Source organism: Setaria italica, unplaced genomic scaffold (genome assembly GCF_000263155.2).
Source record: "Setaria italica strain Yugu1 unplaced genomic scaffold, Setaria_italica_v2.0 scaffold_12, whole genome shotgun sequence".
Classification (NCBI taxonomy): Eukaryota; Viridiplantae; Streptophyta; class Magnoliopsida; order Poales; family Poaceae; genus Setaria; species Setaria italica.
In genome coordinates this window covers 326278-344171 of record NW_014576736.1, presented here as the reverse complement: position 1 = coordinate 344171, position 17894 = coordinate 326278, and the positions used below count along the sequence as shown (strand labels likewise).

The 17894-nt window shown below is 44.1% G+C and overlaps 1 protein-coding gene across 1 annotated transcript; it reads right to left on the bottom strand.

Annotated features, from left to right (window-relative positions):
- Positions 1–2590: 2590 nt before the first annotated feature.
- LOC101773532 (calcineurin B-like protein 7) lies at positions 2591–12197 on the bottom strand. Its single transcript, XM_022823638.1, has 4 exons — positions 12058–12197; positions 7034–7169; positions 6773–6885; positions 2591–6640 (listed from the first exon to the last, which is right to left on the bottom strand). The coding sequence occupies exons 1-4, from the start codon at positions 12195–12197 to the stop codon at positions 6577–6579; spliced, it is 453 nt and encodes a 150-aa protein (XP_022679373.1). The 3' UTR covers positions 2591–6576.
- Between the last annotated feature and the right edge of the window lie 5697 nt (positions 12198–17894).

Genomic DNA, 17894 nt, shown 5'->3' with positions numbered 1-17894 from the left:
AAACCAGTCAAGTAAGTAGGGATTTCGCCCTGACTTCACTCTTGTGTGTACTACTTTAGGCTCGTAATAGGTCGGTCAAAACAAGTACTTTTGTTTGGGGCTAGGGCATAATTCCTTCCCTCACTTCACTACGACGAGGAAAAGCATTGGACTAGCTATGATATTTGGCTAGATAGAGTGGAATGTGAAACACACCAATGTTGAGTAGGCAATTAGCAAGGAGAAGAAACACTTCTGTCAATCCTGGAGTTCTAATCTCTCTTCCTCACCGCGGGTAATTCGCTGACTTAAGATATGAAAAAGTGTGGAAAATGGGTGGTTGTACTTTCATCGACGATAGGAACAAAGAACTACAACAATAATACCGATCAATAGTATTTCTTTCAATATCTACTGGTGCTTCCATGTCTCATTGGACCGATGCAATTGTGTCTTTTGGTCACTTTATTTTGGTTGAAGATCGCGGAGCCTACTTCATTCAGTCAGACGCTTTTTGACAACAATTTAGAAAAGGTTCGGAAAACACTTCTTGGTGGTTTTCAAGGTCCACCTCCATTCGTGTTTTGACTTCGTTCGTCATCAAAGAGAGATTTATGCTGTGCAGTTGACTCGACCTTGTGCCAATACCATACCTAGCAATAAGAAAGTCACTGGCGGCCTGGTCCGTATTCTGAAATCGTTGAAGAAGTTCTTGGACTTCCTCTTCTGTACATGCCGAAGCGTCGGCAACAAGCCGATTTTTGAGTTCTTCAAAGCGCTCTAACGAACCCACTAAAGAGTTTATTTTACTTGTTGAATCAGCTTTTTTGTCTATATCCCATATATCCACCATATGATCAATGATGTCGTCCGTCGTATTTCCAGGAATATGGAGCGTTTCAACCCGGTCGATTACCAAACCCAATTCTGTTAGTGCTTTTGTTGTTCTCGCTGAATCTTCCTTTGGCTCCGACTGGGCCTCGCCGGAAACCGAAGTCTCATCGTCTTTGACGAAATCTGGTTTGTTCACGGAGGAAAAGGACTCCGGGAAGCTTCGTTCCTACATTCTTCTCTCAAAGGCATTCCTTTTTTTGGATTTGCATTTGACAGTTGGCTGGGAAAACAACAAGAAGGGGCTAAGATCCTCGTTGACAACATGAATTCCTACGCAAGATACCGAATTGGATCCATAATTCATAGATGGGAATTGATGAATCAAAGAAGCAGTAGGAATGGGTCAATGACACTCCCTCCCGATGCTTTGCCAGAAGCTCGTTTTCTAACAAAAAAGGAAACGTTTCCTTTTTTGTTAGAAAACGAGCTCTTTCCTTTCCCTTCCTGACCATGAAACAGGCTAGCGCCTTTTATGAACTCTTATCCAAAATCTCTCATTAATCAAAGTCTGTTCCTTCTACTGCACCTCCTCCGGTTCAGGTCTTTTATGATTGTGACCAATTTCCTGGCCCGTTGGAAGGCCAAAGCAGCCCAAGTGATTGATCTCTCCCCAGAAAAGGAACAAGTTCGGATAATGATGAATAACATGAGTAGGCAATACCATGACTATTTCGATTTCCAAGCGATGACCACTTATGACTCTTTGATTGAAGCAGCCACTCGTATTGAAGATGCTATCTACAATGGGACTCATGGATCACAGGTCAAAGAGGCAGATCCAAAAGGAAAGAAGATAGCCCTGGGGGGAACAAGCAAGAACAGTGAAGTGAATATCTTGTCTGACGGAAAACCAAAGACACTCAGGACTTTCACTCCGTTCGGCATAACTCTCAGCCGCGCCTTGGAAAATAAGCTTAAGAAGCATGGTGTACTGACGCCTTTTCCCCCATCTCCGCCACCAGATCCTCTTCCTCCTAGGTACAAAGCCAATGCCTACTGCAAGTACCATCAGACAAAAGGCCAAAAGTGTTTAAGGCTTAAACATGACATCCAAGACCTTATTGATTCAGGAAAATTGAGCCGCCAAGGGCAAACCGTCCTAATGTCACTACTAATCCCCTACCCACTCATGCTGTACTTCCTCCTGCCAATATAAACATGATCGAGCCAACATTGTCGAGTTGGTAGTCTCTGACTCCCTCCTTATTACGCCAGCCGGAGAAAAGGGAGAAACCGATGGTAGAGACATGACTGGAATCCGGGAGACTGACGAGATTGAGCCCCCACCTCAAGTTCATATGCTCTGGTGGGATGATTTCAACGATCAATTCCCAACCCCTCCTATTACTCCCTGAAAGCCCAGCAAGTGATGAATCCTTTACCCTTGCTCATATTCTGGAAAATCTTCCCATGTCATAAACCTTCCATTCAGTATAGGTAAACCATTTAGGGAGAATGGGTTTTTCGGTCTTTCTCACGTGTTTTTTTTCGCTCGTCAAATGTTTACCTATCTTCCGCGGAGAATGGTCGATCGGTTTTCTTCTTTTAAAGAACTTTGTAAATGAATGATCCAGAGAAAAGACAGAGAGATATTGACTTTTTTCACATCTGTAACTACATTCTATTCTCACATTATTTATTTATTTATCTTTTTATGCGATCGGAAAACGAATGAGATCAGAAAGATAGGCGGACGACTTGACGATAAGGTCGGATGTTTCCGTGAGCAGTAAGCAGCGGATCTCCCCTTTTTTTGGGGAAAGCTGGTGGCCCTTTTGGCGTGTTAATTCTTTCGACGGGGCGGCCTTCTTCGTTCGGTAGATCTGGTCGAGGTGGTTTTCGTTTACCAGCGCGTAGGTGGTTTAAGTTCCTATGACCGAGTCTTTCTGGCCCCTGTGAACATATTTTCTTAATGTATTAAAGAGGGCCTCTCTAACCGGTGAAAAGTGGTAGGTGTCCACTAACGGCTATTCCTGGCTCGGCTCCGATAACGCAATTCCGGGAGGAGTCGGTAGTTGGGCACTGGATCCCTTCGGACCTGGAGAACGTGTGACACTGGGTCGGGGTTTGGTGAACCAACAGGTCGCTCCTTTAGTTGAAGTATCGGGCCCCTTTTTCGTTGCCTAGGTTACACCTTCGGAATACCCCAGACGGGGATTTCGCTCTATTCCCCCCAATCTTCACTTTACGCCACGCCGACTCTCCGTCGTGGAATTAGACCAAGGGTCGAAGACCCATACCATAGGACCCCGTCTCCCGTATCTTATCTTTCGCACGTAGGAGATCGAGACACAGCCTTAGGGCTATGGGGAAAGTAGATCGATTGCCCAAGAATTACAACTACATAGAGGGTCTCTACAAGTCTATAAAGAAGTTTCCAAAAATTGATCGGTAGTAGTCCGGTCGCACCCGAACAATAATATTCCAGAGGGAAATGCACCTAAGATCAAATATTTTGAGCCGGCTTCCGTGGAAAATTCAGACTTTCTTTTTGATGCTGCGATCACATAAAAACATAAACTTTGAAGCTCAATAGCTAAATACATGGCAATTAAATCATGAGCCGGGATCATTAAGAGCATACTGCGAGTAGGAAGTGGAATTAATACAATGAATTCAAAAGCATCAAACCTCTCTTTTTCGAAAGAATCGAAACACATCGAAATGGTACCAGCCGTACTTAATAATAGAAGGATTTGGCAGAAATATGTAAAATTGTCCCTCCTAAAAAAATGATTCCAGAATAAATGGGCAATAGTTAGGAGAGGTGCGCCAGCGGCGAGCAGAAGCAAGGTTATTAGATACCGAAGGAAAGCCCGGCCAGAACCACACGTGCAAGTTTCCCTGCATGTGGCTCGTCCGTGATAACTTCTTCGGATTTGCGTGAACTAGCGGACCGATCACTAAGTGGTTAGTACCTCCAGCATGAGCGAACCTTTTCTGAACTGGTTAGGAATGGGCGCCACTATCCCAGCCCGGATCCAGCCGGGTTCTATTGATCATGCCCCCTTCCCAACAGTTGTACCTTGTCTTGGGGCGTCTTTCTTTGGCTTTACTATCAAGCCCGCCGGAAAAATCAAAGTCTTTCTCTTCCCGTCCCGGGTCATGGTGAGGCGAAGGTGCGTCCACAGAAGAGGAAATCGCAATGCATCTTGCTCAGCAGGCGTAGCTTGGAGTGGGAGTGTTGCGGGAGTAAGGTAAGGAAAGTGGCCTAAGAGAGGAAGCCAAACAAACCAACCTGGGCCTTTTGAGCGCTGCTAAGCTAATATGCGCCAGAGAAAGAAAAGGAGGTAACTATTCGGTCCGGAGCATTGATTCCCCATAACGAATAGGCTAACTCTATCTCTCAATTGCCTATCCTGTGCTCGAGAAGGTCCCCCAGTTCCTCGGCAGCACCTTGAAGTGCATTTAGTTGTATAACTTTAGACTGGGGATATTCCCCACTCCATGGCATCTTTCGCTCATCCATTCAGCCCGCCCGCCCAGACGCGGCGCCCTTTCGCATTATCATCTACCGCCCTTTCTTTCCTCCCGTCCCTTCACGCATGAAGATCGTCGTATGTATGTTCGACTTCGGTTGCCGGTGCAATAGAATTGGCGGGAGTATATTATGGCAGGATCAGTCACCTGGGCAAACCAACCCTCCTCCGAGAAGAATTGTGCTATGCCCCCCCCCGATATCCCTATAGAGCGAAAGAGCTGCCTGGTGATCCCTAGGTTGCAGCACGTCCGGTCGTTAACTCCTCGCTAGCTGCCGCCGTTTCTAGGACCGACCGACGCCTCACCTGCATGCACAGGTACCTACGTAGTGTAGTGTCGGTCGCACATTCATAATAGCGTTCGGACTCATGTGCCTTCCTGAACCAGGGGAGTTCCCTTGCTCCTGCTGCGTACGATTAGCCAGCCTTGCGGCGGCAAAAGGATTAGGACGTCCCCCCATGCTAAGGTTCCCTGCGGTCCGGCCGCATTAGGTTAGGGAGCTGGGCGATAATAGCTCCTCCGCATCCCAAGCGCGCTGCCCTCCTAGGCGCGCAACACTAAGTAATCCAAGCCAACCCACATTACTAACTAACGGTGGATAATCATCTTTCTTAGAGGTACTAAATACAACTCCATGAATGAGCAAAATGAAGGTTGCGTTAATGAGAAAGATCTCTGGGGAAACCGCTAAAAAAAGATTGAACATGTGGTTCCGAGTTTCGATAACTTCTTCTGCTTTCATTTCCTCTCCTCCGTCTGCAAAATCACTGAGTTAATTCAAAAGTCCTGTTAGGTCACATAAAGGTGCTTGTTGCTTTTAAAGTATGATAAAGTGGTTTTTAAACTGTCTAAGAGACTGATCACGCCTGGTCATTTGCAGATCCAAGCGGCATATCATTAATATGAATATTCTTATCCCTCTGTCGATCTTCCCATTGGAAGATTAGTTGCGCATGTTGGAATTCAGCTCTTTCGAGCCTTGCTTTTTCTTGTTCCATTGCTTGACACAACCATCTCCGTTCCGCTTCTATCCACGTCCTTTTCGCGCTTTGGGCCTCCAGGAAATCACGGTTGTGCGACTCTGAAAAAAAAACGGATCCTCCCTCATTCTCCCGCAGATCCTGATAAGCTGCCTGGAGAATGGAGAAATTATCAGTGGAACGAAGAAAATCTAAATAGGAACGAAGCGCCCCCTCCAAAAGGTAGGGCTCGACGGGAAGTACGGCTTCGTTCCTCGCGTACTGTGAAATAAACTCCTGAATTAGATCAAGCCTCAAACTTGATGTCCTTTCTTCCATTAGGAAGAGCCTTAGCCGCCCAGGTATGTCCTCCAGAGGGGTGTTGTGATTCAGCTCCTGCTGAATGAACGCAACCCACTCCGGATCCTGCTCGTAAAGGCTCAGATAGAAGTTTAGCCCTTCTAAATGAGCTAGAGCCTGTGGGTTTTGAATCTCTGGCGGTAGAGATATAAGAAATGAGGAGCAACAAGTCAGATGGGCTAAAACCTGTCCTACGGGGAGGATAAGTCGAAAAAAGACTATAAAAGCAAAAATGAAAATTTGTAAAAAGGGAATGAATTTTAATAAAACAAAAAAAAGAGAGGAGGAGACACATTGGAACTTAGCTTTTTTAATAACAAAAGAAAAAAGAATGACACTAGTAGCAATGAACAATGGAATGACACTAGGAAAAATGGTCAGAATAATTTCTAGAAATGAAGGATGATTTCGCGCCACGGAATGAATCGAAGAACTGAGGACGTTTCCAATACCGACAGCAGCTCCCGCTAAAGCAATTGTAGCAGCTCCGGCACCTATTGATTTAGCTCCTTCTAACATGTCGAGTCGCGACATGACATTGTTTCACGCTTTTCCTTCGCTACTAGAAATTTCTAGTCTAGTCTAGTATAGTATAGTCATTTATTTCCCGTTGATGAAATTTCTAGTCTAGTATAGTTCTAGTATAGTATTTCTCGTTGATTTGATTCCTCATCTCCATAGTTGAATAATAAACCTAGACACAAACTAGATACGGAATAGCTACGTTTCTTTCTATATGATAATATGCACCGAGGGGAGGTTGCTGCATGTCTGAGACTTGAGACCTCGGATACTTGTGCTGATGTCTAGCAACCTGAGCTAGCACTGTCCCCATAGTTTGGCCATGCCCATTTATGAGCAATATTAAGAAAGAGCATGGAGTGCATCCAAGGGTGCTACAAGGCTACAACTCTGAATCGCCAACACCAGAGTTCAAAACAAAGCTGGGGAATGCCATGGTTATGTCCCTGAATAGGAAATTAATGTATGAGCACAACACATCACAGTGTGGGATAAACTATTGTGCAAGTAATTGGAATGTCACCCTGAAAGTATTAAGGCAAGCATGTTTATAAACTGAAAAATGTAAATATACTTACTTAAAGTATGGAAGAGTCATGTTCTTCAGCAAAGCTGGGTTTTTACTCGCGAACGCTTTCCATTCATCAGGATCAATCTTCCCGTCACCATTGAAGTCTGCTTGCTGGAATGTCTGTCAAAACTGAAGTTAGCATAAATCCATGTGTCGGCCACCTCATAGTGTGAACGCTTCTTGCGCCACAAGAGTCGACATGAAACCTGCGACAACTTTTTGTGAAGGAAATAAACAGAAAGTAACATTTCATCTGGATGCGCTGTACCTGATCCACAATTTGTTCAACAGCGTCATCAGAAAGAAACAGATCTGATTCATTCAGAATAGCTGGTCGGATACTGGAATCTACTATTAAATATAAATAAAATAAAAAATAAATTAGAGGCGAAAGAAAGTACAATCTTAATTACTCGATTATCTCTGTTTCCTCAGCTCTTCCCTACTCGGCTTCCTTGATTGCCTTTAGCTCAGACAGCAGACTCTTTCGCCTATAGCTGACGATTTAGGGGGAAGTTTGATAAGAAAGTTGTTCCGCGTACTATGAGTTTACTAGACTAGCTACTGTAAATTGCTATTCTAGCACATGTGTGCTTCTAATAACAGTCAATTAGAAAGCACTTTCTATAATGATAATTTGATATGAGAATATCATAGTAGCTCTAATAAGATCTTATCATGCTAGGGCTTCTGCTACTGGTTTAGATGCGGGAAGATGTCTGGCTTAAAAAGGGTACAGGTACTACAGGAAAAATGACTACCTACCGACCCCTCGACCTATTGAAGTAGCGCTCACTCGCAGCCCAACAGTTCCTTCGCTTACACCCTAATCTTAATAGCCCAGCCTCCAAGAGAAGAAATAGCACCAACCGCAACAATGGTAGCTAGAATCGATACAATGGTAGCTAGTTTCAGTTCAAGCTGCTTCGCACTACCGTTGCTAACGGATTCAAGTTGTCTGCAGTCGACACAAGCTTGCCGCTGCTGCCGCAAATCAACTCAAGCTTCTACCCTATGAAACAAGTCAACTTGAGGTTGCCCATCACTACTTAATCCGCTACCTCAAATCAACTCCTGCTCCTCGTTCCATCATGAAAGAGTAAAGCCTCAAAATGGGTACACAGCTAAACATGAGAGCAAGCAGACTCTTATACGTGTAACTAAGCCTTCAAAATGGGGGTGTGCATGTAACATAGCCGTCATAGAGCGGGTTCGCTTGTAAATATGCCCAGACCAGCGCCTCTTTGTTCTACATGGCATCTCGATTCTCCACTACATGACCCAGACCAGCGCTTGTAAACTGGAAGGTAGTATCAACCAATATCAAATTACTGGAGTTATATTTGAACAGGTTGACGAGATAAAATAATTCAAATGAAGAGATAAGCAGATGAGGAGATACGATGATTCAAAGGAGAAGTACATGATCCGCATGCAGGACGCAAACCAACCTGAGGCCTGAGCGAAAGGATCACGTCTCTGCTGTTTTGTTACGAATAGATGTACAAGCAGCATGCAGCTTAAAATTCCCTGAGTCCAAGTAGCTCACGTTTCCATATCAGGACCCACACCTCATGGGAAGTTGATATGGTTTACGGCAGCCATCCTAAGCAAGGTAATTAACGGATTATGTTCCCTGCAAGCCAGGGAGATTCGGCAGTTAGCATGGGGAGCTAGGTAAGGAGCAATCCACGTCAGGGTCTACATATAGCTAAGCCAAAAGACTTATCAGGCGAGCGTACGGAAGAACAACAGAGAGAGCCTTTGTTCCCATCTACTGTGCTCACATGCATATTAGTTCAACCTCTCACCAAGGTCTGCTTTCTTCACCCGTGCCTATTTCTCTTTGTTTTGTCATTTTGAATCGGGACAGATCCTTCCTTCTGGTTGAAATGAATGAATTACCACGCTTTCCCCCGGCTAATCTCTTTTCTTTGAGCCGGTAGCTAAAAGAAAGTCCTTGCCAGCTCTTAAAGACGATGGATTAGAAGAAGCATTGGTATTGATCTTGATAAACTCGGTGTAGCTATCCAAGCAATATTCAGTAGGTCTTTCTTATCTTAGTAGATAAGCTAGCGAGAGAGTGTAAGGATCTCTTATACCTAGTCAGGGTGAAGCTTGGTCTTTCATAAAAGAGGTTTCCAGAGTTGCAAGTGCATAAGAAGAAGGATGAAAGTCCGTCACATGGTGCAAGAAAAGCTTATGCTGGAGCAAGAACTTACCCTCTCTACGAAAGAGACCTTGCCACTGCCCCCTCGGTTTAACCATCTCTCAAGCAATGCCTGAATCAACACATACTTCCTTTCTGGCTTTCATACCATCATCCCTTGTGCTGCTCGCCTCAAGCGCCGGCTGGGCTAGCATTTTCAGTCTTATTCAGACCCAGAGTGAAATTCCCCTGGCAAATGGACCATGATCTGCTCTTTTCTCAGCTCGGGGAAAAGAAGAAAGAATGGCACTGAAGTGGACATTCGAGAGAGATGGACAATAGATACAGATGCAAGTCAGGGATGAGATGGCTGAAATGAAGGTATGTGAGGCTGTTCATTATGCACCCGGCACATAGTAAGGTTTTCAACGGCAACCCCTAGACCGGGAATGTCCACCCGGCCTTTTCACTAGGAAGACGAATCCTCATTCCAGCAACTATACCTTCCTCGAGCAAACCAATACGAATTTGAATCCCCTATCCCTTGCGCCATTTCAATTAAAGCTTTGGGAAGGACTAGTACGCTATGTTGGTTTACTCCCTCCGGGGGTGCTTTTACGCGTATAAAACATGTATCATGAGCTAGAGCGAATATCTTCCTACGACTAACGCTTGAGCGATTCCTCTACTACCGAAGCGAGGGAGGGAAGAGCGAGTACTATCTTTCGGATTTTCTAGTTGTATACCACCAACTCGTATATGTAGTGGTTTCTCTCGCCGCCACCCTCTTCATTTCCTGCTGATAGCATTGGGAACAAAGCCAAGCTCAGAGAAGAGCTTAAAACCAGGATTACCCCAAATCCTACGCCCTCCGGGGGCACGGGCCAGGGAAATAAGAAATGTTTGTATTCCCACATTCTATTTATCAATTATAGTATACGCATACCTTTTTTCCGAGCTATGAATATGACGAGCTAGAGATATTCATTCCTATTCCTATTATTGGACCTAGCAAAGGAAAATGCTATCCCCCACTGGAACGGGACCAATACGAACAACAGGTGTTCCTATCCTGTTCCTATAACGGCACCCGCCTTTTGGGGAAATTGAATTAATGCTATCAGGTTCCTTTACCTAGCTACCAGAAAAGAACCCATCCTCGGTTTCGGAAATGACATATTGAACCGCTATCTTTAGCAAAGCCCAAATCCGGCATACCCCTTTGACGGCATCCCTCCTCTAAAGCAGCTTCCTTCCTTTCCGGTTCGTAGTGGTTACGAGCAGAAGTGCAATTCAATTCGAATCAATTGCTTTGATATGAGATATGACGATAACGAGCGCTAGAGAACATCGCTAGAGCTCCCTTTTTCCTAGGTCCAATACGAGCTCCTTGGCCAGTACGAGCTCCTTTACAGCGTATAAAGCAATGAAATCTATCGTATCATGATGCTCGGAACCCACATCAGGCTCAATAGAAGGACAGGCTGTCTCGGAAGTGCTTCCCTTATGCTAGGAGGGAGTAGAACCGGTATCTTTTATACCATACCCCGTATTCGTACTGAAATGATCCACCCGGCCAAAGCTTTGGCAATTCCACCATTAGGAAAGCACATGATATGTAGTATAGAAAGTAGTTCCTCTACGGGATTAGGCTCCGAGGTTTCGGCTTTTTCCTTGCTACGAAAAGGGATTCGTATATACATTCAATGGTAGTATCGGATTTAACGGCTTCCTTCCTACTAGCTAGATTAATACCAGCAACCATACCTTCCTATCCGGATAAAGGCTCCTCTAACAAAATCAAAGGGAATATCCTAGGTTTCGAATCAACGGCTTCGGCACCTCGGAATGAAACAAATTCAATAGATTCAATAGAGGTATCCCCACCTCCCCTTAGCTATCAATATCAAAATCCCTACTTGTCTTTGGGTTCAACAATGCACACTAACGGGATGAAATCTACGCCCAGCGGGGCAGCTGTCCTTGTCCTCGGTTCAGTAGCTGTCCTTGTCCTCGGTTCAGTAACGGCAGTAGTGGAGATACCAGTTTCGGTTGCCTCGGTTCCGGGAATCAGATCGGTTCCTTCCTCGGCTAAGGCTTTGGTTGAATCGTATTGACTACGAAAGGTACGGTGTAGGTTCCCACGATCTTTCCTACGATTTCTACGAATAGATGACTACGACTAACGCAAGAGGGATTCCTGCGACTAACGCTAGAGCAAAGGGAAAGGACAATGAAGCAGCAATAAACAGATTGAAGAGCTATTAGTATAGCAAGTATTAATTCAACAATTAGTTAGTTTGGGAAGACTGCTTTGCCTGGATGGGATGTGCGAGACTGGAGTAGGGTTACGGGACGGGTCTCCGAGTTGAACCTGTGTTTTGTGATGACATACCTTTCCTTTATAAAGTATTTACCGGATTCGCTAGTAAACAAGAGAGGGTCCAGGGATAAAAAAGTTTCGGGACAGACAATAGTGGGGAAGTAGGCAATTCAGCTCCCAGCCGGATTACATGAATTCGAGTTGGCAACTAACATCTCCACAAGCTCGAGCTCATAACTACTACGAATGGCGAATGGTTCGATTGAGGCTAACGCAGGAGCTAGTACTCCCCTGAGCACCAGACCCCTTCCTTATCGGTATCCCTAATCGAATCCTACTGGGGAAAGGTATCTTTTTTCAATTCGAACAACGGTATCCCTACCTGGGAAACTATCCTCGTTTTTTTTTCGAAGTCCCTAGTTTTGTCCTCTGCTGTAGTATTCCGGTTAGTAGACGGCTTCCTTCATCTGGCCAGTGCTTTCCATTAGGTGTGCAACGAAGGATAGCCTTGCTTTTCTTCTGATTCAGTCCAAAGATAGAGACAAAAGAAAAGGTAATTATTGAATCGGAGTTGGCTTCTTTTTTTCGGCAAGGGCAAAGGTTTGGCAATTCCACCATTAGCAAAGGTTTAATCGGTTGACGGTATCCTTGGGGAAAGGCACCTGCTTTTAGCAATGGTTGTTATTGGCAAAAGGAACACTTTACTCGGCTTGTAGAAAACTCTGCACTAGGCTGAAGCAATTAGTCTCCCGTGTCAACTACTCATTTCTGTTTATCGATTTTCTATGCTTCCGTTCCTCGAAATCCTCTCTTCTATTACATCAAAAGTATAGCATTCATTCCGAACTGATTCTCTGAATCGCTATTAGATGCTTCTGCGGATTCGTATGTTGCTCTAATTGAAGCAAGGGCTAAGGGTTCGGTGGGTGTAGGCCGGTCAGCCATCAGTTTCAGATCCATTCCCGCATTCTCTTATTATGTAGTCTTGCTCACTTGACGATTCGGAAGATGAGGATAAGAAGAAAGGATAAAGAGCAGGATCGTGATGATGCCCCCTAGCTCATAGGTCATAGCCGTAGTTCGTGCCTTTGGAGTCTAGGAGAAGGCACTTCTTTATACGTTTTCGATCGCTAGGATCCGGATCTGTTTTATTGACCGGGTTTGGTCGAGCAACCGCTACGGCTACTGCCTACATAACTAGTTTTCCTAGACGAGTAATCTTCTTCATCAGGCCTCCATCTCGATAGGGGTTGTGGTAGGAGTTCATCCCCTAAAAAACCTATGAGATATGGTTTCATTCCACCTCTCTCCTAACATAGCACAGGGTCAAAGGGCAGTGCTTCGTAAGCATTTTTATAGCTTTCGAACCCCTCCATCTCATTATCGCAGATGTAGCCTTTTATGCCCGATGGCTGTCCTCTTATCCATAGTGAACCACCGATGGTGGTGTTGTTCAAACTCCGGATTGGATAATAGAAAAGGGGTCAATCTCCGTATTGGATAATAGAAAAGGGATCAATCGAAAGATTTTGTGTTTGGCGTCAGCTACGAACCCAGTTCAGGAACCCAACCAGTCAATAACACAGTTTAAACTCTCTGGCAAGCTATATGCTTCACGCATTCCATTCTAAGTTAAACTACTCCCAGAAAATACCCTTCTCTTTAGCCTTTTCTATTTTCTGCTAGCATACCACCCTTCTCACGAGCTGGGATCGAACCAGCGCTTTCCGGATTCGTGGTCCGGATAGAAACCATTCTATCGTGACTTTTGGTTTCGCAGTTCGAGAACCTCTACATCTGCTAAAGTACTTTTCGCGCACATGTCGCACGCGTCACAGGTGTTTTGGGCACCCGCGATTTATCAAAATTGGACCTAGAGTTAGGTTGCACAGGCAGTGCTCTCACTCTCATCATTTTGACTCCTTCTTTAAACCATGAGAATCATCCGATCCCTTTCTTAAAGAAAAGAAAGAATTATTACTACTTTCACATGGGGTGAAAGGGACGCTGTCGAGAAAGCAGGAAAAAAACGCCTTGCCTTCTGACATCTGGCGCCCAGCTAAAAGCAAAAGCTATCGCACCCGCACCCGTTAGAACAGAGGCATTCGAAAAAAGACGAGCAGCAGCCCTTAATCGCGCCCTTGCCTGCTTCCTCAGCTACGTCTCGTACTCGATCCTCTGTCGTTCTCCCTTGATTCTGGGATGACGGTATCGATGAAACCTGGGGTGGGTGAGAAATGGCAGGGACCTGCTGCACTGCAGGAACAAGGGGTGCACCTGCGGGTTGAGCCAGATCCCCTGCTGGATCTGGCAGAACTGGCGGTGTGTCTGCAGGTTGAGGCGGATCCCCCGCTAGATTTGGCAAAATAAAATTCCCGTTCCCGGGTTCGAATATAAAAGTTCCTAAGAAGAAATTTCACCATCTTCTAGGATGATAATGCATAAGCACGAAGCAGAAAACCAAGCCATATGGCTAAAGTCATGTATGGAAAAGAAATCAAATAGAATGTATTGCTTTCTCTATGCCCAAGAAAGGGAAAAGGAGCATATAGGTACGGCTTTTGACTACAAAGCAATGCAAAGTCTTTAGTAGAAAGAGGAGCTGAAAGAACTCTTATTAGGCTTGCTTGTGATTCAGAACCAGCATGGAAAGAGTTTTCAAAATAGTAAGTAAGATGCCGGGATAAGAACAGTGTGATTTCAGCCTACTTCTACTTGAAAAGCTTCTTCGTCGACAAATTCTTATACCCCCGTTGTCCAGAACGAAGGGAAGTCGAAATCTCTTTCCCACATTAGCGAATTGCTCCGTTGAAAGCTTTCTTTGCCCCGCCAAAGGGCATTAGTCATCCTTGGTCTTCGTTCAGGCAAGTCTAATCACACAAGATCAAAAGAAGTGATTTAATTAGTAAAAGAAATCGATAACTGCTTGGACTCAACTCCTTTCAAGAGGTGTACACCTTTGGCCTCACTCAAGGTAATGGGTGACCAAACCTAACGAGTCTAAACAAATAGGATCTTATTGTGTGACAAAAACAGAGATTGGGAATGCTTGGCAGGTATTTGAGTGGCCAACCAGTAAATTAGGGAAATCAAACACATAAAGAAGTTTTCTTTCCAAGCCTGGTAACACCACACTTAAGTAAGTCGATTCAGATTAGCCAACAAGCGAATCCATTAACTCAGTCAACTCTTTCTGGTAAAAGTGCTCATCACTACTACATTATATAATATAGTAAATTACAGACAACACTCAATGCTAATGAGTGGATCAAGTCATTTACTAGTCAATGAACTGACTAAACCCTGTCTGTTCTGGGAATTGACCCACTTAACTATACTCTTAGGGCAAGCCGCCCTGTGGTAATTAACTCCGTAAAATCTGTATCAGTCTTGAGGCAATTTGGAAATGCTAGACAAAGATATTAATCAGAGTCAGTCAATTCCCTAGCTACAGTTAATATGAAAAATCCCGGGTAGGTAATTCAAACACGCCCCACCCAATAGGTGAATCTTTCAAAGTGTGGGAAATCTCCCCTTTCTTCAATCCTAGAATCGATGCCTAAGAAAAAGGGTATATCTATGAAAATGCTCAACCCATTCATGCGATTCAATCCTCTGCTCTGATTCTATTAAAAAGGAAACACTCCACTAAGTCGTACACACTCCCCAATAAGTCTGGTAATTAATTCGTTCAAATCAATGCTCGGTGCAGCAGGTAATGTAACTTAATCAATCGCAAGCGGCAAAAGAACTCAAACTCAATCCACAATCCGTCTCGCACGTCTGGGAAAGAAGAGCAGGCTGTTAGGCAAGCCGGCTTTAATACAACCTCTAGGGAAGCCAGGAAAGTTGGTATATACTTAGTACCAAACTTTTGAAACAGTTTGAATTCTCCAATAAGGAAGAAATGAAAAAGCTAGGCCGAAGGATGAGATGGCATTTCAAGAGAATAGTCGATCAGTATGGCAGGAAGAGGTCTCTTTGTCAAATCCTCTATCATCTAAAGCTGGGTCAGAAACTTCCTTTAGGAGCAGAAGAATTTGCAGGCCGTAGGACAAAGCTTCCATTCTCGAAGAAACTAGCCAAGTTTGAAAACACTTAAGAGGGCTGGGTATTGAAAGAGTCTGGCAGGAAGAAGTATAGTACCAAGCGGCAGTAAGCCTCGGTTCGAATTAGCAGAGAGGTCAGTTTTAGGAGGTCGGTGTCCAGTGGAGTTCCGCGATAAACTCAAAGTAATACATACCTATTTGTTGCGAAGTGATTGCTTCGCACCTTTCAATATTTCTTTGACTTCTAGTGCTATCTTCCATCCGTTCCAGTTCATGGATCTTCTTCTTGTTGTAGAACGAGAATTGGATTGATTCCTATAGTTCTCTATTTGCAAATTCATTACTTAATAATGATCTTATAGGCTTTGTCTCAGGCAGATCTGGAGCGACTGGATTGAACAGAAAGTACATACACACACTAACACATCATAAAAGGAAAGAGATGAGAGGAGACTCGAAGGGTTGCCATTAGTGTTTCTTGACTATTTTTTCGGAAGCAAGGGGAAAAATAATGCCTAAATTCTAAACGAAAGTAGAAGTTCAAAACCTAATAAATTTCATTATCTCTTCCATTCTATGGCCCCGAGAATGCCAATATTAGCACGAATCGTACGGAAATGCAATTCTCGGGTGAGTAGAAAAGGTTGGTCATAAATTTGGAGAGTTTGCTTTTACACGGAGACGGCGTAGGAGAATGAAAGAGGGATAGGATAGCGTAGGCAAGCGATGAACGAGTAGAATCATCCCCTAGCGTAAACATGAGAGGAAGAGAACCCTATACATCCTATGGAGCTGATAGATATCGAGTGCACCCTGGTGAGGTAGGTTTAGCACTTTAGTAATCGGAAGCGGGAAACCTAGGTTTGTTATTTTACCGGATTGCGCTTCCATTCGCATCGCCCCCCCTTGTTTGTGTCTAGGCCCCTTGTCTACTTATTTGCTTTCGAAGCCGTGATGCATCGAGAGATCTAGGCATTTAGGTAGTGTGGGTATGTATGCTCTGGCGGGGTAGTCTTCTTTACCTATATCCATATGGAAGCAAGGCTAGCATAGGAAATTGGTACTGGCCATACAAAACGGAGTAAAAGGCTGTTATGCTTCATATTGATAACTTTTGCATCTGAAAGAGCTTTTCTCTATTATTCAAACCCCATTCAAAGTGTTAGTATTTTTAGGCTTAGTTGCAAACTTCTTCTTCTTTGCATAATAGTCCAAAGCTATCCCCATGTGTTTGGCTTGCTCAAAAGCATCCAGGAGATCAGTTGGATGTTTGGCCAGCACCCAGTGTTTAATGTCCTATCTAAGGCCACTTACAAAGGGAGTTATGTAATGGCTTTCAGGGAGGTAAGGTAACTCAACTTGTAACCTTGACTGTATCAACTCAAACTGATGCATGTATTCTCTGTTGGTCTGAGAAAGTCTCTTCATTTCCTCATAAGCCCCTCCTTTCTCAGATTTACCAAACCGGATTTTCATCATCCTAACCAAATCTGCCCATGGGGGATGATCATGAGTTGACCTATAACCTCTATACCAAGCACCAGCCTGATTAGCAACAGCTTGTACTGTTTTGGGTATGAAACAATTCAAAAGAGATGCAATGTAGTAAGCTGATTCAAGGGTAGCTGGCTTATGTGCCTTCACTTGATGTTTCTTCTCTTTCTTGTTTCCGCTTTTCAAGCTTTCAATTGAATGAGAATCACTCACACCTTATATTACTTTACAGACACTTTGCAACCATCCGACTGAAGGAATAAGAAAAACCAATTCCCGAATAATACACTGAACGAATAATAGAACCACACAACTACCTCTTGTCTGGTACTCTCTTTAAGAATTTTGATCCTTGGCGGCCTCTCTCTGAGTGAGTTAAGAGAAAAAGTAGACGGAGACGACATCAATCCCGAGAAGTGTGTTTGCTCTAGCAGAGCATGAATTTGAACTATTCTACTTAGCAAATGAGTTTTTGGAAAAAGAAATGACAATGGGAAATGAAGCCAGGAAAAGATGAGTTGACAAACTACACTACACTCTATATGATTTTGGGTGGGTACCGGCTCAAAAGCAGTGGCCTTGATCTTCTTCCCAATTCCAGGAAGCCTTCTCGTCAAAAACCTGATTATGAGCTTTTGCTTCTTCAAATTATATAGCCGATATCCTTTCGTGCTATCAGCATAACCAACAGCTCACTCTTGTCATCCCATTTTTATCTTTTCTCGGCTCGTACATGTGCATTGCAAACACTACCTAATACCTTCATGTGGCTGATTACCAAACCATGCTTCAAACGGTGTTCGGTTCAGAACTGCCTTTGTCGGACTTCTGTTCAGAATAGAAACAGCTGTATTAACTGCTTCTGCCTAAAAAGTATCAGGCATACCTTTCTCCTTAAGCATTGACTTCGCCCCCGGAAGCCATCGGCATAACACCCGGCATCGATACCCAGTCCTGAGTGAAAAAGATACCGCGACTACGATCTTTTTGAATATAATCATCACGAATAAAATCAACAAAACCTCAATTTAGTGTTCCCCTTCCTCGCTTCCCTACGCTATCCCTCTTTCATTCTCCTACACCGTCATTGGAAAAGTGAAACAACTATTACACA